This window comes from Malurus melanocephalus, unplaced genomic scaffold, assembly GCF_030028575.1.
Source record: "Malurus melanocephalus ecotype Western Australia unplaced genomic scaffold, MMel_1.1 scaffold_94, whole genome shotgun sequence".
Lineage (NCBI taxonomy): Eukaryota > Metazoa > Chordata > Aves > Passeriformes > Maluridae > Malurus > Malurus melanocephalus.
In genome coordinates, this window is record NW_026623326.1 from 1,575,027 (window position 1) to 1,593,705 (window position 18,679).

Sequence of the window (18,679 nt, forward strand, 5' to 3'; positions counted from 1 at the left end):
CCTGGGCACAGCCGTGTGACACAGCCCGGGTATCTCACCTGAGCACAGCCGTGTGACACAGCCCGGGTATCTCAGCCGGGCACAGCCGTGTCCCCAGCAGCAGCACAGTTGTGTGACACAGCCCGGGTATCTCACCGGGCACAGCCGTGTCCCCAGCACACCCTGCTGGACTCGCTGCAGAGCTGCGGCAGCACAGAACTGGTCACACCGCCTTTGCCCATTTCACAGGTAAAGGGTTTTCTTCAGGCGCAATGGGGGTTGTATAGGGGTGATTTAGAGCGCTTTGGGGTGTCAGTGCGTTYATGCACGTGTTGCAGAGCAGGGGAGTCCTTACCATTGAGAAGCCATGTGATGTGAGGCACAGGAACACCTCCCACACAGCACTGCAGCACAAAGTCTTGCCCTTCACTCACAGTGCATCCTTTCAAGACACTGGAAAAGCAYGGAGCGACCTCTTCAACTTTAGGCCCTTTAAAACCAAAATGAAAACAGGTCATTTAAGCCAAATTGATGAAATTAGCTTTACCACTTAGTTCCTTTTTCTAAGTATGCGTAGATGACATGGCCAGCCTAACCACAGTGAAATGCTTTATTGGGGGACAGAAATTATTTTGAGCAGTGGACTGGTATAAAGGAAGAATTATTCTATCATCTCCAAGGCCGGCATTGCCAGGCCTCAAACTCTGTTTTAGGTAGGGATTTTCTATGCCAGAATCCACCATTTGCAGCCAATCACTAGAAGTAGCAGATTAGCAGAGAGCTCAGCACAAAGAAGAGGAAGGATAATTCTTCTCCTTGTCTGTCTTCTCCCARTCCCTTTCCCAAAGAGAAACAGTGTGACTTAAGAATGCAGTTTATAGGTCTCTCATAAGACAGACAGAAATTATCTTGGGTACCCTTGTTTAACTTCAGGCACAGCAAACAGAGATTAATTGCATAAACATAGATTCAGAATAAAACTTAAAACCAGGTGAAAATGTTAGAATTGAGGACAGGATTTCCTACAGCCAACAAATTTTCAACCAGACCATAAGACAGTGCCTTCAAGYTTAAAATAATTTGTCACTGGTACASRTTCTTGAATTTAGMAAAACACAATTCTCATTCCTTCCTTTTTCTACTTATTCACTTCACTGCACAGAATTGGTTTGTACTCAAAAAAACATTTCAAATTTGCAGTGTAGAAATGCTAAGCAACTTAAAAAAAACTAAATGCAGAACAACAACAATAAACCCACTGACAGCCTGTATTAGCTACAACATTAAYAGGAAACCTGAGTAGACAATATGCCTCCCTGTGTACAAAACATTTATTGAGATGGTTTTAGCTACACAAACAACAAAAACCAATACGTCAGAAGGGAAACTGATGCAGAAAATGACTTGCCAGCTATCTCACACCACATTATYCACAGAGKTAGGAATCACAATTAACCTGCATTGAGAAGTCAAATAAAAATTATGTAGYCAACCACTCTTTGACAGTTTAAAAAAGCCCAGCCACAGTTTCCAAAATGCACATGGGCTCACAAGAGCTTACTTACTTCTGACAGTTAACAACCAGCTGGTGGAAGTCCGGCCTTTGGAGTTGACAGCTGCACAGCTGTAAGATCCACTGTCCCTCAAGCAGGCTTTCTTTACGCACAGGCAATGAATTCCATCTTCCTCATAGATTTGGAAATCTTCTCCAGCTTTAATAGGCCGACCTTCTTTCAACCACTCCACATCTGGTTTTGGCTTCCCTGAAACTAGACAATCAGACATTTGGACTTTTATGAATAGTTTTCATAATTAGTGTCATTTAGTATAATTCAATTATTTACTTAAGTGCAAATTAGGTACACTTTAAACATACATAATTCTATAAAATCTTAATGGAAAATACACAAAACTGTTGTCAGAAAGACAGTTTGATATTTCTGGTCTTCTAATACTTACTGGTCAGTCCATCTTTTAAAATAACAAATATTTGGTAACATGTAAAACCATATATTTTTTTGTATAAAAACTGTTCTTCTGAAAGTCACAGACAAAATGGACATGAAACTGAAAAACAGAAGRTTCTGTGCAARCACAAATGGGTTTTTATTCAGCACKGGCACAGGTTGCCCAGAGACTGTGGATTTTCCCTTCCCTGGAGATATTCAAAAGTCACCATGATACCGTCCTGGACCTGCCTGAGGTGAGGCTGCATGAGCAGTGAAAGCAACCCTGGTCACCATCTGCAGAGAGGATTCTCAGGAGAATTTTCTTGGATTAGTTACTAAAGTGCATTAGGGATGTTGCACTGTAACTTCCATGCAGACACCTTGTCTTTGCAAAGAAGAGTTTATGCTTTGTATCCAAAGCCAAATGAAAAGGCATTCTCAGGCTTCAATAAAAATTGGATGATTTCCTTATTTCTCTACAATAGGGACTGTACTTCCTTACCAAACAGGGGCTTTAGGAGAACAACTTTCAAAGAAGAAGAAATTGCTTTCCAATTCAGAAGGGGAACCTAACTAACCACAGAGGCTCTGCTAACTTTCATTCATTTACCTTTGCTCTTGAATTTAATCTCCTGGCCTTCTRCTGCATCCAGGCTCTGCGGATGGCTCTCAAAATGAGGGGGTATTCCAAGGGACTCCCTCTTCTCCTCCATTACAGTCCCCCAGGCTCCAGACCTGTTTTCTGCTTCTCTAGTCCTGGGACTGATGTGCCCTGTCAGAGGTGAAGGTTGTTGAGCTGACATCAGGAGCTGCACAGCCCTTTTCCTGTTTTCACCCTGTCTGATGGAAGTGGCTGGGGGTTCTGCCTTTGCTTCTGGTTGCAGTTTGACAGACTGTAGTGTGATGGTGCTCGAAGTTTTCTGCAAGACCTGAGGTCCCTTTTTTYCTTCTTTATGTTCTTGAGGAGACAYTGTGTTGGCTTCTTGTTGCTGTCCTTGCTTACTTTCTTTGGCTTCTCTGGTGATGTAAAAGGACTCTTTCTTTGCTGACAACCTGTCTTTGGTTTCAACCATGAGTTCTGTGCTGCTGGATTTCAGCTCTTTAGCAATCCCATTGCTGGTTGTCTGTTTGGATTCTGAATGTTCAACAGCTTTAACGGAAAATGTGGCTGGTTTTGATGGCATGCTGAAGGAAAATGAGAAGTTTGGAGATATATGACACTGTATAAAGACTCAATGATATCAGAAATGATATGTAAGCCCTTAGCAAGAAGGTGAACTGATTACCCTGTAGATTCTTTAACACAGATCAAGAAYATGGGTGAAAGAGATAAAGTGAAAAGCTTCATAAAATACAATCAGGGCACAGACAATATCTCAACTCAGGAATTTCTGGATACAAATCCACTGCCCACGTTCTAACATAGTTTGTGAGTCACACATTAACCTTGCAGACACTGCTTTAGATGGGAAGTAATCACATGAGATCTGAATGACCACAATGTAACACTACTTGATGCTTTAATAAATTGAGGTAATGTACAATTACAGCTCAAAATGTCACATAGAATAGTTCCTTAAAAGGAAATGAAAATGTAAATTGTTGAGTGATTTTACTACTTCTAATTACGGTGTCTCGTAATTTAGGTAATTTCTAAAGGGGGCTGATAACAAACTTGACCAGAGTCTAGGGGAGGGGGAAGGAGTGTTGGAAAAAAGCTTGAGTGAATGTAACAATATCAATTATGGATTTATTAGGTAGAGTTTCTCAGAATTATGATGGAGCTGCTGCTCAGTACTTTGGGGGCACAAGAGTATCTGACTAACTGGGGACTTGAATCTAAGATTCCTTCATTGAAGCTGACTGCCTTGGTCACTAAGCAATTAGCTGTAGAGCACTATGTCTGTGTCTCACATTTCCACAGTATTACTCCAAGGCAGAATTGGAACACATTTGAAATAAGAGCAGTAATTTCTAGCCCAGCTCTGTTTTGCTCTACCTGGAGCCATTAACTTATTCACTCAGAGAGACTTGGGATATTTATTTGGGTACTTTCTTCAGCCAGCATTAGATGTACTGTTTGAGATCTGCATTTACAACTCTAAGACTTTTACAAATTTTGGGGGTTTTTTTAGGAGTAAATGACGAAGGATGCAGAACTGCTCTGGAGAACCACATGCATGGGCAGTTCTGCCTGCAATGCTGCAGTTTCATTTACACTAAACTTACTTCCAAGTATGTTCCTAAAAATCACACAGATCTGAAAAACAGAAYAGCACAGTATTTTCAATTCCACTTTGCAGTTAGGACAATGAGAACATGCCATTTTGAAATCTCACCCAGGGCATGTGAGGACAAATTAAACATCCCAATGACTGTAAAGCAACTGGCCTTCATCAAARTGTCTTACACAGACAGCCTTGAACTTTTCCTTCCTGCATTTTCCATTCATGAAGAAAAGTAATTTTATAAAATAATTTTAAAATATTGTAGTAATTTAATTTTAAAATTCTTGATAAAGATCTAAAACACTAATTTTTTCTTTCATGGTACTTTATCCCTACTTTGTGTGTATTTTCAGACAAYAGCAAATGCCATGGCCATACCATGTTTAGTTTATGACAGGAAAGAACAACCAGCTCAGTACTGACAAGGTGCACTCASACTGTTAACTCCAAAAAGGAAGTTTTACCCTCTGGTACAGCATATAATTTCTCCTCACACAGGTTTCTTTTCCAGATTATATAAATATTTCGCTGCATGGGAACAGTGAACATAAAACCATATAAATTTTGCTTTCCTGAATCAGACCAGAACTCCATACYTCATAATGCTACCACACCTGTCATAGGAGTCTACCAGGACAGCTGAATTTGGCATCAAGAGAGAATATTATTCCAAGCAAACATTTTCTAACTTCCAAATACACACTGACCCCCCCAAAAATGTATCAGTTTATCAGGAAAGCTCATGCATTAAATGTCAAAATTAGTGCACTGCAATTAGATAGTCAGAGAAAGTACTCMAGTAAAAACATACCAAGGTGGTTGAGTGTATGTGTCAGTCTTATCTGGACCTGAAATGTAAAAGAAGAAACAGGTAACTTGTGCATGAAGTGCTGTACACAATTCCATAAAGCTGAAGGATTTAAAGCAAAAAAATATACTTTAGAACTGAGCTATATTATTACTATAGCTGAGCTATATTGATTTGYCAAGGTGCCTCATCAGCTGCCTTGATAAAACTGAGCACATATTTGCCCACAGTCTCCTGATTTGTAATCCCCCATGAATTCTCAAAAACCTTCAGAGTGTTTGTTTCTCWTGGGGACAGTGTGAGATAATAAATAGCTGTGAGGAGAGAAATACCATTGTAGATCAAACACTAACCACATCTCTCCATAACCCCCTAATTAACATTTCAGTATGCAATTTGTTTTCTCCTGGTCAGATCAAAGCTGCACCTACACAGCTGTCAGCTATGAAACTACAAACTACACTAGAAAGACATGTAATAATTAATTTGCAAGATAACAAATTTTTCAAGTCACCAACAAGCACTCCATAAAAATGCTTTCAGAGTCTCTGCCTCAGGGAAAAGATGAAATCATGTGATGAATRATACCCTGATTTCCACTGTGTTTTGCAAGCAAAAATCCACACCTAAATGCTCGGACTTGCCATGCCATTCAGAGTGACCAAAAGAATCTATTTACACAGAAAAGCAAATTGCAGTGAGAGAGGAAAAAATCTCATTGACATCAATTCAATAAACCTGTCAATAAACAGTAAAAGACATACAAAAATTAAAACTGAAAAGATTGGATAAATGCAGAAAAAGAAGCTGCATACATGCTTTCAGACAAGACAATATCATGCAACCCAGTCAGTTAAAAGAACATTTCCTCCTCCCTCTTCACCTTCCACTCTGGACAAAAATATTGCTATTGGAGGAAAGTATCTATATATGAGATTGCATGTCTTTGAAAGAAAATGTAGTACTTCAGAGCCCCTTGTTTGTCTGCTGACATTTTGCAGCAGCTCCAACAACCCGATTCAATTGATAATGAAAGAATTAGGTATTATATATTGTGGTCAGGTAAGCGGAATCATCCAATTAATCAAGAACATTGCAGAAGAGTGCCCTTTTTACTGRCCTGCACTAATCCAAGAAAGAATGCCCACATTATTCAGAGATGTGGTCAGTATCTGAAGCAAACAAATACCACAACTGACTTTGTGACCCCAGTCCTGCATCATCTCTCAAGGCAGATGCAGCCATTACAGAACAGAAAGCTCACCACTTCAGGGAGAGCAATTAGATATCGAGTTTTATGTTTAGATAAAAGGCTTATTGAAAAAAAACAGCCCTTTCTGTAAAACCTCTGTTGAACAGGCAAACTGTAGAAGGTTCTTCTGCAATAGCTTCATGAGATTGGAACTCATAGATAAAAAGTACAGCTTTAATTTGTAGAAGGGTTAGCTGTRGTTCTGAGCATCCCAAATGTACATCCACTTGCTATTTATATTCTTGATACCTTACAGAGTGACAGCATTGATATGAAACTAAAAGTCTTGGAACAAAAAAATTCACTGCTGGGTGCATATGCAACCCATTGACCTCATGACTGTAGCTGAAGCCAGCAGCTGTGGATTGAATCATTTAATGGGGTCCAGTGACTGCTTACCCACTGACTGATGAACTTCCTCTTTAGTGTGCTTGCTGAAGGCTGTATGATTTTGTGTCTGATGCAAAGGGCACCCTGAGAAGCCTCAAACTGCRAAATGAGCTGTATATGATAATGCATGTATGGAATAGGACATCCTACTTATGCAAAGACATTTRTTTCCTTAACAAGCAGTGAAATAGGCAGGGTTGGGAGTTGAGAAGCCTGAATTTTAATCTTATTTAGTTGGGTTTTTTTCTCTTACAATTTAGAATTATGCTCCTTTACTCTATTTTTACAAATATGGATACAGTTTTGCTTCCTATAAGGGAGTTGGCATAAATGTACATGTGGTGCTCGTGCTAAACAAATACAAAATTAATAACTGATTATAATGACAAGTGCCAGGTTTCCATTTGCTGAAATTCAAATATATGTTGAAAACACAGAAGCCAAAGTCATAGTAAAAATGAAAATGTGTTTTTAAAGAAAGCTGTTACAAAGCACTTGGATAGCTTTTCCCCACAGAACCAACATCTTTACAGCTGTAGCATGCTTCAAACTACCACAGCATCATTTAATGAAGAGAGGGAAAGAGGAAAATAATGGGAAAAAGTAAATGTTTCTTGTGAATATTGAGAACATAACCAGAAGTATTTTAGAGGAATGTCTGTAGCTCATTCTTCTCTTTCTTGCAAACTCTTTGCTGTACCTTGAACGGTGAGCTCTGCAGACACAGATGCCTTCCCAGCACTGTTCACCACTGTGCACGTGTAAATTCCTGAATCAGAAAGCTGTACATTCTGGATTTCCAAGAACTGGATGCCTGTTCTCTCATACATGTTGAAACGCTCGTTTTGCTGTAACTGAATGTCACCCTGAAAATACCACAAGACACCATGAGACAGTAGCTAGTGTTAAGAGAAGAAGAACAAGAATTTTTTAGTAAAACATTAGGTCAAAATGCCTTTCTCCTATCCTTTAGCCAAATTCCTTCTATGAATAATACTCATGGTATAAACAAAACAGTAAATTGTGTCTAGAATTCCGTAATTCATATCTTCAGGAGGCTTTCTTTTCCCTCTATTTTGCCACCTACTCATCTCAGTTTGGTTTTGACCTTTCACTGTTTATTATACCCATATTCCTAGAAAAAATTCTTTTCATTGTATGTGGGCTCAAACTAATTTTATGTTCATGTTTGTTCCAGGAAGTCAAATGYTTTTAAGCACAAGCTTCCAGTCTGGAGAGCAGTTTTCTATCCCTCAATAGCTACACTGGAGTTACATCCAAATACATGACTTTGAGGCAGGAAGCAATGGGTGTAGTTCTGTGCTCTGCGTTACACAGAGTAGATGATCACAATGACAATTTTTGCCGTTAAATTCTACAAAGCAGTTGACCAGTACTCTCACTTGTGAGCAAATCAGTGCTTCCTCTTCAGCAGCAGCCATTAAGAATGAATGCCTTGCTATCAGACACCACAGTCTCTCCCATCCTAAGTTTAGGGAGGGAAAGCCTACCAAGCTACAATTTTACTTGGTCAGTAAACATTTAAGAAACATCACAGTGTTTACAGACCATCAGAGCAGTCATATATTTGATCCTCCAAAGTAAAAGAAAATAACTGTAATCCTCTAAAATACAAAGTTTCAGTAAAAATGGCCTGGTTAATGTAATACCTAATTATCACCTGAAAGATCTCTCCTTACAAATAAAAAAATGGCTTTGGAGATCTTGTGTATGCACAAAGGGAACACTGGGACTTAAGACTTCAATGCTTTTTCAATAGTCTAATGATTTTAAAATATTGCTCATATATCTCTCTTTTCTGTAAACAATAGATACTCACAATTCCCAATTTTACTGCAGGTCTGAAGTCTTCTTTTTATGTCTCCTATTTTCTGGCAGACACTTTTCTGCTACCACTGTTTTAGCAGAGGCCAGACTGAAACAGTTGAACRGCTGTTCATCTACCTTGAATTTTTCATTTTTAATTTGCAAAAAACAGTCATACATGCCAAACTCCAATCATATCTGTTAACTCCTAAACATTGTTTTTCTTTTAAAATCAATTTAATTTCTTTGCAAGCATCATCTTCAATATAATGTACAAGTAAAATCCTATGTGAATGGTACAGAAAAGGAAGTCTATCACATTGACCTGGAACTTGGGAAATGTAACTATAATTTTCACAGCTGTCAATGACCCCTCTGTAACCACAGTCAAAGCATTAAATCCCTGCAGATCCTACCCATAAACCAGAGTTGGTAATAATGCTCTCATTTCTTGTCCTTTGTCCATTTCCCTGACCTATTTAGTAAGGTCTTTGGGCAAGTATGTCCCACACTTGGTATTTTTTTAATGGAACCTGTATCTAGTTTGGTGCTTTCAAATTTGCTTGTAGAAATGTTTTCAACAATGAGACACATAAGGGAGAAGTTTAGACTGAGAAGGAACACTATTATCTTTTGTTTATTCAGCATAAAAAAAGACAAATATGGCTTTCTTTGGATGCAAATTATCACCATGATAATTTGGACTGTCAAGTGTATTTCATCTTTTCAAGTCACAAAATTTCAAAAGACAAGGAAAATRTAAGCTTTTGGGGAAATCATACCTTAAACCAAGTTACTTGAGGCTGAGGTCGTCCTGTTATTTTACATGAGAATTTGCCTGTTTGGCCTTCACGCACAACAACTCTGTTGGGTTTTGTAGCAAACTTGGGTGGACTTTCTCCCCAGATGCTTGGCCTCTGCTCCACAGATGGAACAGAAAGTCTTCCCCTGGAAAGGCAATTGATATTCTGGTTTTACAGAAGAGCTGGAAGCTGTTGTGGTTAGAGCACATGTCAGGAAGCATTTTAGACCAGTGGTCTGCCAACARGGGTATATAATTGGTGGCAAGCTAGAGTGTAGTTCCACAATATTTTTCTTGGCCAGCGGAAGAAATGGAAATGCTGGTGATGACTTTTCTTGACTCCACATGCATCTAAACAGTGTTATGCTATGCACCCTCCTTCTGGCATACACAAAACAGATCCTGGGGACAATTTCAGTAGTTTGTAAGCAGAGCTGGGCAAAGCAAAAGATAGGAAACACTGTATACATTCCATTTTCCCAATTTTCGGTTTCTTAGTTGATTTCTAATAGATTATTTGTGCATGCTTGTTCATTATTTACAGGTTTTTGTCATGTAATTTGTTTTGCTCTTGAGTGCAATCAACACAGTAATTTCTGATTTACGAATCAGCACCTTGGTTTCACAACACTTCTGACATGTCCTGCTAAATATTCTTAGAGTGGGGAAGACTTTTATTTGTAATCTCCTATGCTACAATGTTTGCAAAGCAAACAGGAAGAGGGTGCAAAACCAAAGTACACCTGTCCCTGGTGAATCACTCTAAATGCCCAGCTCTACTTRCATGGCACAGCTGGGAAATGACATGTGGGATGAAACTGAAGTGACATCAGTGACTGCAGTCCAAAACTGTAAATGGTTACACAACAATAAAACATAAAACACCAAGCAGCATTATAGCACAAAAAAACCCAAAAAGGTGCAACTTCAGGCCTGTTAATGTCAAAGGGAACACATTCACTCTGCTCTGAAGCCTTGGTACAACAGAGACACACTAACAGATGGCAGATGGTTCTTTTTTTTTAATGTTTAATTTCAAGCATACTGAACCATTTTCAAGGCCTTCTTTTCCACATGGCCTTTTACCACATGCAAGTAAGATGTGTCAATACCTCATCATTCCTACCAGGTGTCAGATACTAACAGAAACYGCATCGCCTTAGTCCAAGGTGCTGTCAAGACATGGTGGTTGCCATATAGGCAGCTGGAGGTTTCTAAGCAAGAGATGATACCATAATGAAAGGRTTTACATGGACAAGAGGACCAGCAAAAAGTATTGAGAGAAGGGTGATTGTAACATGCTAAAATTAAAATCACTTTATCATATCATTAAATTTCTGACAGCTTTTAATGTCATCTCCCTCATACTACCACTAAAGAAGAACATAAATGTGTATAAAGTCTTTTAGTGACCATCTTTAGATGGTGACTTCATATTTCTATACACATATCATTTTAAAAGAAAATCAGCTGGCCAGCAGCTTTATGGGTCATGGAAGTTGTGGGGAAGGATTCTTCAATATTGTAGAGCAGAGAGAAGAGGGTCCAATATTACAGCAGAGGAGGGTGCAATATTTGGGTATCACAGGGTGATCTCTTTTTTAGCCACATTAATTCTTCAGTCAGTATGCAGGAGCAGTAGCTGTACATCTTCCTGACTGCCTCATCCATTCTGTAAGCCAGCAGCTCTCACAGTAGCTATTTTGCTTGGGAGAGATGGAGACTTTTAGAAAGGGTAAATTTACTTCTTTTCCTACCAAAATATATTTAAGTGTTTGTTTAAGAATATCCAAACCAGTAGACTGCTTACCCAGGGGTTTTGGCACTGGATGGCAGGCTGTATTTCATCAAGGAGTTTCCTGTAAGCACARGACAAAAAGACAGGAAGTCAGAAGTTTTGTCAAGTTCATTGGGAATTACAACTACTAAAGACTATGTAAAATATGCATTTTTCCCAGTTTGAAACATAAAGAAGGAATGCAACACCAACAGTATATTCTGCAGCTCGAAGTTAGGCTCTCCGATTTCAAAACCAAACTTTAGCAGAGTTATTGTCTAACCCCAAGCCTCAATTGTAACAAAACTGTAGATTATTCATGGAAAAATACTTTTTAAATGTGAATGAAACACTGTGTTTCTACTGCGCACCAGCACTTCAAATTAAGATAGAAGGAGGTGAAACACTGTGTCTAATTTCTACAGTTCACCAGTTATTCCAGTTATGATAGCCGGAGGTTTTTAAAGTGTGAAAGAGGCCGGCCTTTACTCGGGTTGGRTTTTTAGTTCTGTGCTAGCCCGAACCACCTTTGCTGTAAATAACACAAGAGCTCGTCTCTCGCTGTCGTGCACAGGAGGGAGATGCGGCGGGAGCCCAGCGCCATCTGCTGCACACAGAGCCCGACCCGGGGARCACCAGGAGCCGCAGCATCACACTCACAGCTCGGGGGCTGTGAAAAAACACTTGTTCTAGAGCCTTACACGAGCCCACAACACTGTCAGACAGGACAGCCATACGGATGGAAAGACTAGATCATGTTTCAGTCACTCGTTTTTCAAGTAGGAGTCAGACCCATGTGATTATCTTTGCTGAGAACAGAAAAAAATTCTGCTTTTTTATCTTGATGCATAAAGGGATTTTACAATTCTTAAACTCTGAGAAATTCAGTAAYTGGGTACTGCCCTCAAGTTATTTTGAACTGCAGCAGAGTCCAGGTCTGAAAACTTGATATAGAAACAGAATCCTTCACCTCCATGTAAATTGTCAACGATGAAATTGTCCCAACTTAAAATGAGAGGAAAAAAATATTTAACCTAATTTTTGCAACAGAAGGCAGTAGCAATCATGCCAGATCTATGCATATTTCAGTACGTACTCTGAAGATATTTGTTAGAGTTTTTGACTCTGAATAAAAACAAACACTGACTGTTTCAGGACCGCTGCAGATTTTTTCTTTGCTAGAAGAATTCAACACAAAGTTGGCACCTGAGAGGTTTTGATATTCAGCAGATCTCTGAGATGGCCAAATTGCAAGASGAGAAGCAGTGCAATTGATTTCAATCCTTCCTTGGCTTTGAGACACTCTTTAAATTTTAAATTTGGCAGTTTGCAACTATCTAATATGYAGATGTGCTCTTAAAAATTCCTGGGTTTGATCTTGGCTGTTTGCTGTGTGACACAAGCATGCAATTACAACCAGGCTTGCAGCTTAGCAGTTTCTGTCCTGAGTGGTGATTTCCATGAAAATTGCGAAGTAGAGAACAAAGTCTTTAAAAGCCAGGACTTTTGTTACCTGCACATCATCACCCACACGTGAAACAGAACTCACACTTTATCTAATTGTAGACATGTAGTCCCCTGKACAATATCTTAAACCGTGAAATGCAGTTAACGAACCGTACCCTGGAGTCAATGAGAAAGCACGTGTGYACAGTTGTGATTTTAACCATTTTAACAACAGTTCCTTCACTTAAACCCTGCAACTATCACAGCAACAGCAGGATGTTCTTACCTTCCACTGTCAGCTCCACAGTCACCTGCCGAACCCCACCATCATTTGCAGCCTCGCAGGTGTATTTGCCACCATCGCCTTCCTGCACACCTTTGATGAGCAAGCTGAACACACCGCGGATGCTGCGGTCCACGATGTAATGATCTCCCTCTGGGACAGGATGCCCATTTCTGTACCATGTGATCTGCGGCTCAGGGTAGCCTCTGACCTGGAAAGATGGGAGAGAGCATGGAGAAAGAAGGTAAACTTAACAGATGATGATATCAAAAAGAAATGTTGGACATTTAGCAATGCAGTGGAAAGTTCTYGACACAGGAGCTGTTAAAGACATATGCTTCACAAGCCAAATGGCAGAAGATAATGAAATGAAAAAAACTCTTGGATAAGCCAAACTTAAAATCATAAGACTAGTCAGGCAGATACTTATGCAGAAAAAATTCCCATTAGAATGTTTTTTTTCTGCAAAAACACAGTGACAGTGCCAATGAGGAAAATTGACACCCCAGCGCTCAGAAACTCAAAAAAAAGAGGCAGTAATGCTACTACACCTCTAAATATGCAAGAGTGCAAGGCTGTTGGATCATATATTTCTAGCACGATTGCCAAGGATTGGGCTCATAATGAAATCTGTACRCAGTCATCTGGTTTTCAAATGTGCTGAGATATTGTAGCTCCCAACAATATACAGGCAAAAAATGCAGACACATACCAAATTTTGTCTTGATCTTTAAAAGCAGTAGATAAGGAGGTGCAATTTGAGAAAGCATCATTAAGGGTGATTCTCATGTTACAGTGGGAGAGGACTACAAGCACCTACAAAGAGTCACACAAACACACAGCTCAACTTCAAGGGCTTTGTGGTCTACCCAAAAGCAGAATTTTCAACAAAATGAACCAGTCCTGTTCTCATTAGATAACAGCCATATTGGTACACCGCTGCCTGCTATGGCATTAAGGATACCTTCAGATTTACAGGCAGATTCTCTGCTGATGTAGCTGAGAACTGAGTTATTGATTTGAAACTGAGCTGTTGAAACTTGAGGAGAATCTGTGACTTTCTTTTATGAAAAAAAATGGGAAAACAAACATACACCAGTTTTCACCAAATAAAAACTATTCAGGAAAAGGTTCTTCCTTTGCTTTGTGAGAAATGCCATCCTCTTTGAGGGTCACTTTAGAATGTGTTAATTGTTAGCACGCCTGCCCAGTCATCACAACTCCTGACTGCAGTACTTCTTTCCTATCCYCCCTGATATGTCAGCTCTCCATCTTCTGACTCTTTGATCCTTTGSCTGCAAGTCATGAAGTAACTGAGTGGATCAAGATGAGCTGGGATGAGTAATAGTCATGGCTGTGTTTGCTCACTGGGAAAGAAGCAATGTTGCATTCTGAACTACATATCAACTTCTGGCAACTGAGCAGGAACTCCCTTCAGCCTCCAGGTGGGCAAAATATTGATGATCTGTCTTGATATGAAGAAGGCTGGGTTGTGGCTTGGGCAAATTCCTCCCAGCATTCTCCTCTCACTTGCCAATACTCATTTCAKCTCTGCTTTTTCTGACTGCACAGCTCTTACTTTCCAAATTACAATCTTTAGCCAACCAACCATACCCATTCTTAGGTTCTCTTCTTTAAAAAACCTTTCATTTTTAATCCAGCCCCACCTCACTCCAGCTGGGTTTCTCATCTGCTGAAGCTTAACCTACAGCTGTCAGAATTTTTTCTSTTCCCTTTAAATCTTTGGATATCAGTTCAGACAAATTAATTTTGCCAGTGATSTGGTGACCTCTTCTCCCTGGCACTACTTACTCAATATTAAGGATATTAACATTTGCCAAGAGCTGAGTATGCTGAATAAGCTGGAGAAAGTTTCCACTTCTGAGTCTATCTTTAACTAAGCAATGCCATGTTCCATGAAGTACAAATTGTGGCATCCTGCACGATGGGGAGCTGMTTCCTGTTTAAAAATGCCACAGCATTTTTTCTAAAGCTCTTTGTGGCCATGTCCTTTTCCAGGGCTTTCTGAAAAACAGCAGCTCCCGCTCCTCCCAGACCCCTCACCCTACTCCAGCATATTGATTTAGTGCTTACTCAGAGTGCAGACTCCAAGGAGTATCTTTCTCAGCTTATTTCATTTTCAGAAAAAGGGAGTTGTTACGCATCGATAGGAGATTGTTACAATACTGTAACTACTAATAATATGCTCACTGTCACAGGAAGTGACTTGTACCAAATAACTGTTTCATACTACCACATTGTCAATGCCCTCCTACCCATCTTTCCATTCTAGATTAAGAAACCAACAGAGAGATTAAATGATTTACCCAAAGATAGAGAGTTTATTAGAATGGAGTTACTATCCCTGATTTTTGCTTCACTGGATATTAAGATTTACTTGAAATATTTGAGGCAAAATGCTTTTTAAACAGATGTAGCAAGTAAGTGGGGTTAGGGTTAGGGTTAGCAGAAGTAAAATGAATTGAGCACTTCAGCTGATGTGAAGACAGAACCACCTTTTCAGTGGTTCTGTCTTCACATCACAACCTCTTTACTAGCATTAGCCTAGGCATATCTGTTTACAGCTGCTRAGATCTGGCCTGCAAATGAAAGTCATCAATTACACATCACATAATATATTGACTGTTTTTTCCAGTTCAGAATAATTTCTTCTGGTGATTTCATTGAATTGTGCAACCCAGCTTCAAAGGTCCCAAGTATGAACCTTCTATCACTCGTACCAGGATACAACTGAGGTCAAAACAATGGGAAATGCCTTCCTTCCTTTTTCAATTTTGTTGTTAAATATCCTTAAGTCCCTCTTGGCCACACAATGCSATTTTTAGCTGACCCCTCAAACTCTGGTAGACCATTATGTATGTACCTCCAGTATCACATGGCTGAGGCTACATTAAGTATTTTTCCATTTCTTCTCTGTTTCTTTATTTTATACTTGCTCTGTCTGTATTATTGTGCTCATCCACACCTCTACACTGGTGGAAATGCTGCACCAAAAACTACAAACACTGACAATCAGTGTTCCATTTCCTTTCAAAAGGTTGAGTCATTCCTTTCCAAAACTCTGATATTTTTTCTTTCWTTTTTTGTCAAAAATGAAATGATGGGAAAGCAGAAGTTTACAGAATTGCTCTGTTGCAAGGATTTATTTCAGGTTTGGGTTTGGAATGTGTTTCAAACTGAGCCAGCCCTCTCTAAAATACATGGTCTTGCCATAAAAGTGTCAGGGACCCTTAAACAAATCACTGGTTACCAGGTTTTGATCCTCATGGATCAATTCCAGAACTGCAGCAGGTTTTATATTCCTCCAAACCTTTCCAGAGCTCAGTAAAAACATCTGCCTTGAATAAATCCACAGCAAAGAGAAATTTATCTGCTTATTTAATGCCCAGCAGCAGCATGCTATAACCTTTATTTACAACTTGKCCTGCGTGAGTATTGCCAGTCCCAGTGAGGCTACAGCTTCTCTTTACCTGCTCTGCAACAATAACAAGTGGAAAATTGTCAGCAAGCAGCAAATAACCATTGTATTAGCACAAACACGAGTTCTGGGTTTTTGTCTGGACCCATCAATTTCTTAGAGCCTTCCTGGAAAAGTCTGCTAAGGTAAAACTGTCCTGCTCTGTGCATCAGCAACAAGTGGAAAGAGCTGAGAGAGAACCCGTTGTGGATGAAACCCCCAGAGTTCAGGTTTTTCTGCATCTGAGTCTGAGGGAATGCTATTGAAAAGCCATGGTGCAAGGTTCCCAAAGAAAAGAAAAAAGGGAGGAAAAAGTACAACAAATCCATGGAAGTACACTAAAGGACAGCATTATTAGAAAATGTACTCCCGCAAAGTTTTCCCCACTGTCACAAACCGAAAGGCATTCAGTGACTACCAACCCCAAACACATTCAGTGACCCTTTTTCTTGTTCAAAAGCAAAGGAAATATTTTCTAAAACTTGATCTGTCTTTAAAAGAATTGTTTATGTACCAATTTCTAAAAAAACATAGGTTTGCCTACTTAAACACAGTTGCAGCAACAGTTTAAGGCAATGGGATGCACCCTTTTGGCTCCTGCTTTTAAGTTCAAAGTCATACCCTGCTTTTTAATAACTGCTGCTGGCCTCAGTGAGGTCAACAATGAACATAAACCCTCAAAAGAATCAGCCATAAGTGACAATAAAACAAAGTGTAAGTGTGAAATACTGACGGGGTATGTACTGTTACTGAATATTGTTCAGTTTGGCAGTAACACCTAAAGATTAGAAATGATGGCAAATATTACACGACATATTCCAGCACTACATCCATCACACTGGCTGAGGTGTTCAGTGCTTGACGTTAAGGACTAGATAAATGTCCCATTTTGCTGCTTAAGGTCACACAAGCAATGAGATTGGGAAGAAAACAGCCATCAAAAGGATTTATTGGCTTGTAAAATCTCCCTGGATTACATCATATAYAGACAGGCCCATCAACAGTCATACTGAGACTGGCAATGTTACAACAGTCAAGGAGCTGCTATTCAAATTAACTCCCCTCACAGAGATGATTTCATATGCTGAAATATGAATTCACTGATGACTAAAATTCCTCTCAAGAGACAATCCTTCTCCTATGAAATCAGAATTTTAAAACATCCAGATTYTGTCAGCACAGAGTGTTCAGTTGTGCTGCTATTTCTGTAGACTGCCTTAATTCCCCAATGTCTAGTATTAGAACCTATGTGTGTACAGTTCTCAATCATTGAATGTGAGAATCATTTGCATTGGGTGGCTCAACTCATCTAAAGAAAACTGATAATCTGAGTTTACCTTTAAAAGGCAGAAATATTATCCATTCACATGCATGTAGTATAGTTAGCATATTTATAATTACACTGTAGTGTCTGGATGCAGTAAAACAACATTGGATGACCTGGGTAATGAGTCATAAAAGAAGAATGGCAGTAATGAGAAATGTTTCTAAAGCCTATAGATACCTGCAATGCAGAAGAGAATAAATTATTTCCCACATCCATGGTAGACTGGGCAAGCAATAAACTTCCAAGAGACATTGGCCAGTGGGTTGGTAGATGATGTCTTTCAGCAGTCACTTTCTTTAAGAGAACAGCAGGAGTTTTGCTTATTTGGCTGCCTGCCTATCTTAACATCAAGGAATACCTGAAATCAAGGAAAGCTTGAGAAGGCTTTGTAGTCTATTTTCTGTTACATGCCCATCTTCAAGAGGAAACCAGTAATTTCTGGAATCTACATCTCAGAAAAGGCCACAGAGATCAGAAGCCTCAAAGGAATAAAATGAGAACAGCCTCAGCTAGAGCTGTCAGATGACCACTGACCTCCCAARTGTGTGTTTTGGGCAGATCATCAGAATACACCAGGAGACATTAAGGGAGATGTGGTAAAACAGAGTATCTGACAAAGTCTGACCTGTATTCTGCTGCCTGCAAATCTTGCAGAGAAAATATAGCAAGGAGTAAACTGCTTGCAGTTTTGGCAAATCTTAGAGTAATGAGCCATCAGACTGTATCAAGAAAGCAGCAGAAGACATGGCAATAAATAGCATGACACATTTTGTAAGTGCAATTCTAATTAAAGAAGTAAAGATACAGGAAAAACACTGTATAGCACACACAGTTGAAATGTAGTAGAGACTGTATAAGTGGACCACTTCTTCCTTGCCTAGGGATCAGCAAGAACAGAATTTTATTCCCTTTGTTGGAAGTTACGTATTAGATGAGCTCATCTGAAGGCCATATGGTTGAAGGGTCTCATGTAGCCCCAAGAGATTCAACCCAAACAGGAACAGCTGGACAGTGAATGTGGCTCATTCTAGGTCCTAGAATAAAGAGGTGTTTCCTGTAGTCATCAGAGGGCCAGTGACCTCTATTTTACTGGAATCAACARCCAACAGGTTTTGGTCCTGGACCTTGATTAA

The 18,679-nt window shown here is 39.5% G+C and overlaps 1 protein-coding gene across 1 annotated transcript in view; it reads right to left on the bottom strand.

Annotated features, from left to right (window-relative positions):
* MYLK (myosin light chain kinase) overlaps positions 1–18,679 on the bottom strand; it is a 190,639-nt gene that overhangs the window by 104,503 nt on the left and 67,457 nt on the right. The window contains exons 3-10 of the mRNA XM_057368573.1: positions 12,745–12,952; positions 11,046–11,094; positions 9,216–9,381; positions 7,307–7,472; positions 4,968–5,004; positions 2,539–3,113; positions 1,545–1,748; positions 335–469 (exon numbers count right to left, since the gene is read on the bottom strand). Coding sequence (XP_057224556.1) covers positions 335–469; positions 1,545–1,748; positions 2,539–3,113; positions 4,968–5,004; positions 7,307–7,472; positions 9,216–9,381; positions 11,046–11,094; positions 12,745–12,952 — 1,540 coding nt within the window. The remainder of the gene's footprint in view (positions 1–334; positions 470–1,544; positions 1,749–2,538; positions 3,114–4,967; positions 5,005–7,306; positions 7,473–9,215; positions 9,382–11,045; positions 11,095–12,744; positions 12,953–18,679) is intronic.